Source organism: Schistosoma mansoni (assembly GCF_000237925.1).
Source record: "Schistosoma mansoni, WGS project CABG00000000 data, supercontig 0111, strain Puerto Rico, whole genome shotgun sequence".
NCBI classification, from domain to species: Eukaryota; Metazoa; Platyhelminthes; class Trematoda; order Strigeidida; family Schistosomatidae; genus Schistosoma; species Schistosoma mansoni.
Genome location: NW_017386032.1, coordinates 258,170 through 259,800, shown reverse-complemented (window position 1 = coordinate 259,800; position 1,631 = coordinate 258,170). Strand labels below are relative to the sequence as shown.

Genomic DNA, 1,631 nt, shown 5'->3' with positions numbered 1-1,631 from the left:
CGGCTTGGCAATAGTCTTGATTCCTAAATGTATCTCAAAAGGCGAAATGGTAAGGAATCAGAAAAAAAATTGATTGATTAACTATCTATCTGATTACTTACATTGATTATTAAGAGAAACACTTTTCCAATAACTTTGATAAAGTTTGCAAAACTAGCTGGTTACCGACACAAATTACGATTAGAAAATTCTTCTACTAACATGGATTTTACTATTCACTATATGACTAAAGAAATATGTTCTTGAAAATGAAGCACCTTGTGTATGAAGAACATTTTCGTTTTGACTACAACAGCATTTAACAAGAAATAACGACCAAGAAAATGGAGTATAACATAACTACATGGCCATTCAGAGAAGACCCATGGAGTTCCAAACTAATTTGTAACAAGCTATTAGTGAAATGGACAGAGGGTCTTTATGCGACGTGCATAGCATCAACAGTATTGGGTTTCATATCAGCCTATATTCTGCCTGTATTCCTAATTATATCATTTATCACTAATACTACACTGACTAGTGTGTTGATTGCATCCAGTCGTAAAACTAGATCGTCAGTATACTTCCTTGGATCATCGATATCAAATATACTTGTCAGTATGGTGTATGACTTGTTTTGGTTTTACCTAACCAAAGGATTACCGTACGCAACAAATGGTGATAAATATTTCTTCCTGTTGTATGTGTCCATAGATTCGTGTAAGTTTTTCCGTTTTTGGCATTCGTTTTCTTCAAATCTAATGTGTAACTTTCTACTGTGCTCAGCGGTTGATCGTTGTCTAACTGTTTATTTCCCAACAAAATTCTCAAACTTACCAAAAAAGTTCGCTTGGTATGCTTTCGGTACAGTGTGGCTCATAAGCTTTCTTATGACAATTCCATTTCTTATCGTTAGCAGCTTGTTTGTAGTTGAAGGAAAGCTTCATTGTTGGGTTAGACCAGATAGTATCTATATTTTATTTTACAATGCGTTGGTAACAAATATGGGACCTGTACAACTATTCATCACCATCACCATAAATATAATGTTTTCTGTACGCATACGCAAACAACTGCGACGAATGAGTACAATGAAAAACACAACTGCAACGGATCGTAAACAGCTTCAAACTTTGACATTTCTAATTATACTTTCTGCATCTTATGCAGTGTTTGGTGTTCCGCAAAGTGTTGTATACATCATAAACAGAGCTACTCTGGTTGGTTTCATTAATGCTAATTCTGATTTGTGTCAAAACATTGGTGATATAATATGGTCTTTGTTCTTCTGTAGAAGTTTGTTTGATTTTGTATTGGGTTACTTTTATTTTCAACCAGTACGTGAAACATGCTTATTAGTTTACAGAAGTTTTGGAAAGTTCAAGAACATGAACTCTACCCTGAACTCTCAATTTTCAACATATCAGCAGCGATCATAACAGAGTGCTTATAAAACAAACTTCAATAATGAGTAAACATAAATATTCAAGTAATTGAACAATGATATACAAATTATTTTATAATATGAAGAAAGAAGCAAACAAAGAGTTCATCTGAGTCAAGATGAACGGGTACACACTATCACATTATATGATTATGTGATTTCTAATTTTAAGTTGTTTTCAGAAGCAGACAATTGTTCTATAACGTGA

The 1,631-nt window shown here is 33.4% G+C and overlaps 1 protein-coding gene across 1 annotated transcript; it reads left to right on the top strand.

Annotated features, from left to right (window-relative positions):
* Positions 1-323: 323 nt before the first annotated feature.
* Smp_204550 (unnamed protein product) lies at positions 324-1,418 on the top strand (the record flags this gene model as incomplete). Its single annotated transcript, XM_018792791.1, has 1 exon — positions 324-1,418. The coding sequence occupies one exon, from the start codon at positions 324-326 to the stop codon at positions 1,416-1,418; it is 1,095 nt and encodes a 364-aa protein (XP_018644656.1).
* Between the last annotated feature and the right edge of the window lie 213 nt (positions 1,419-1,631).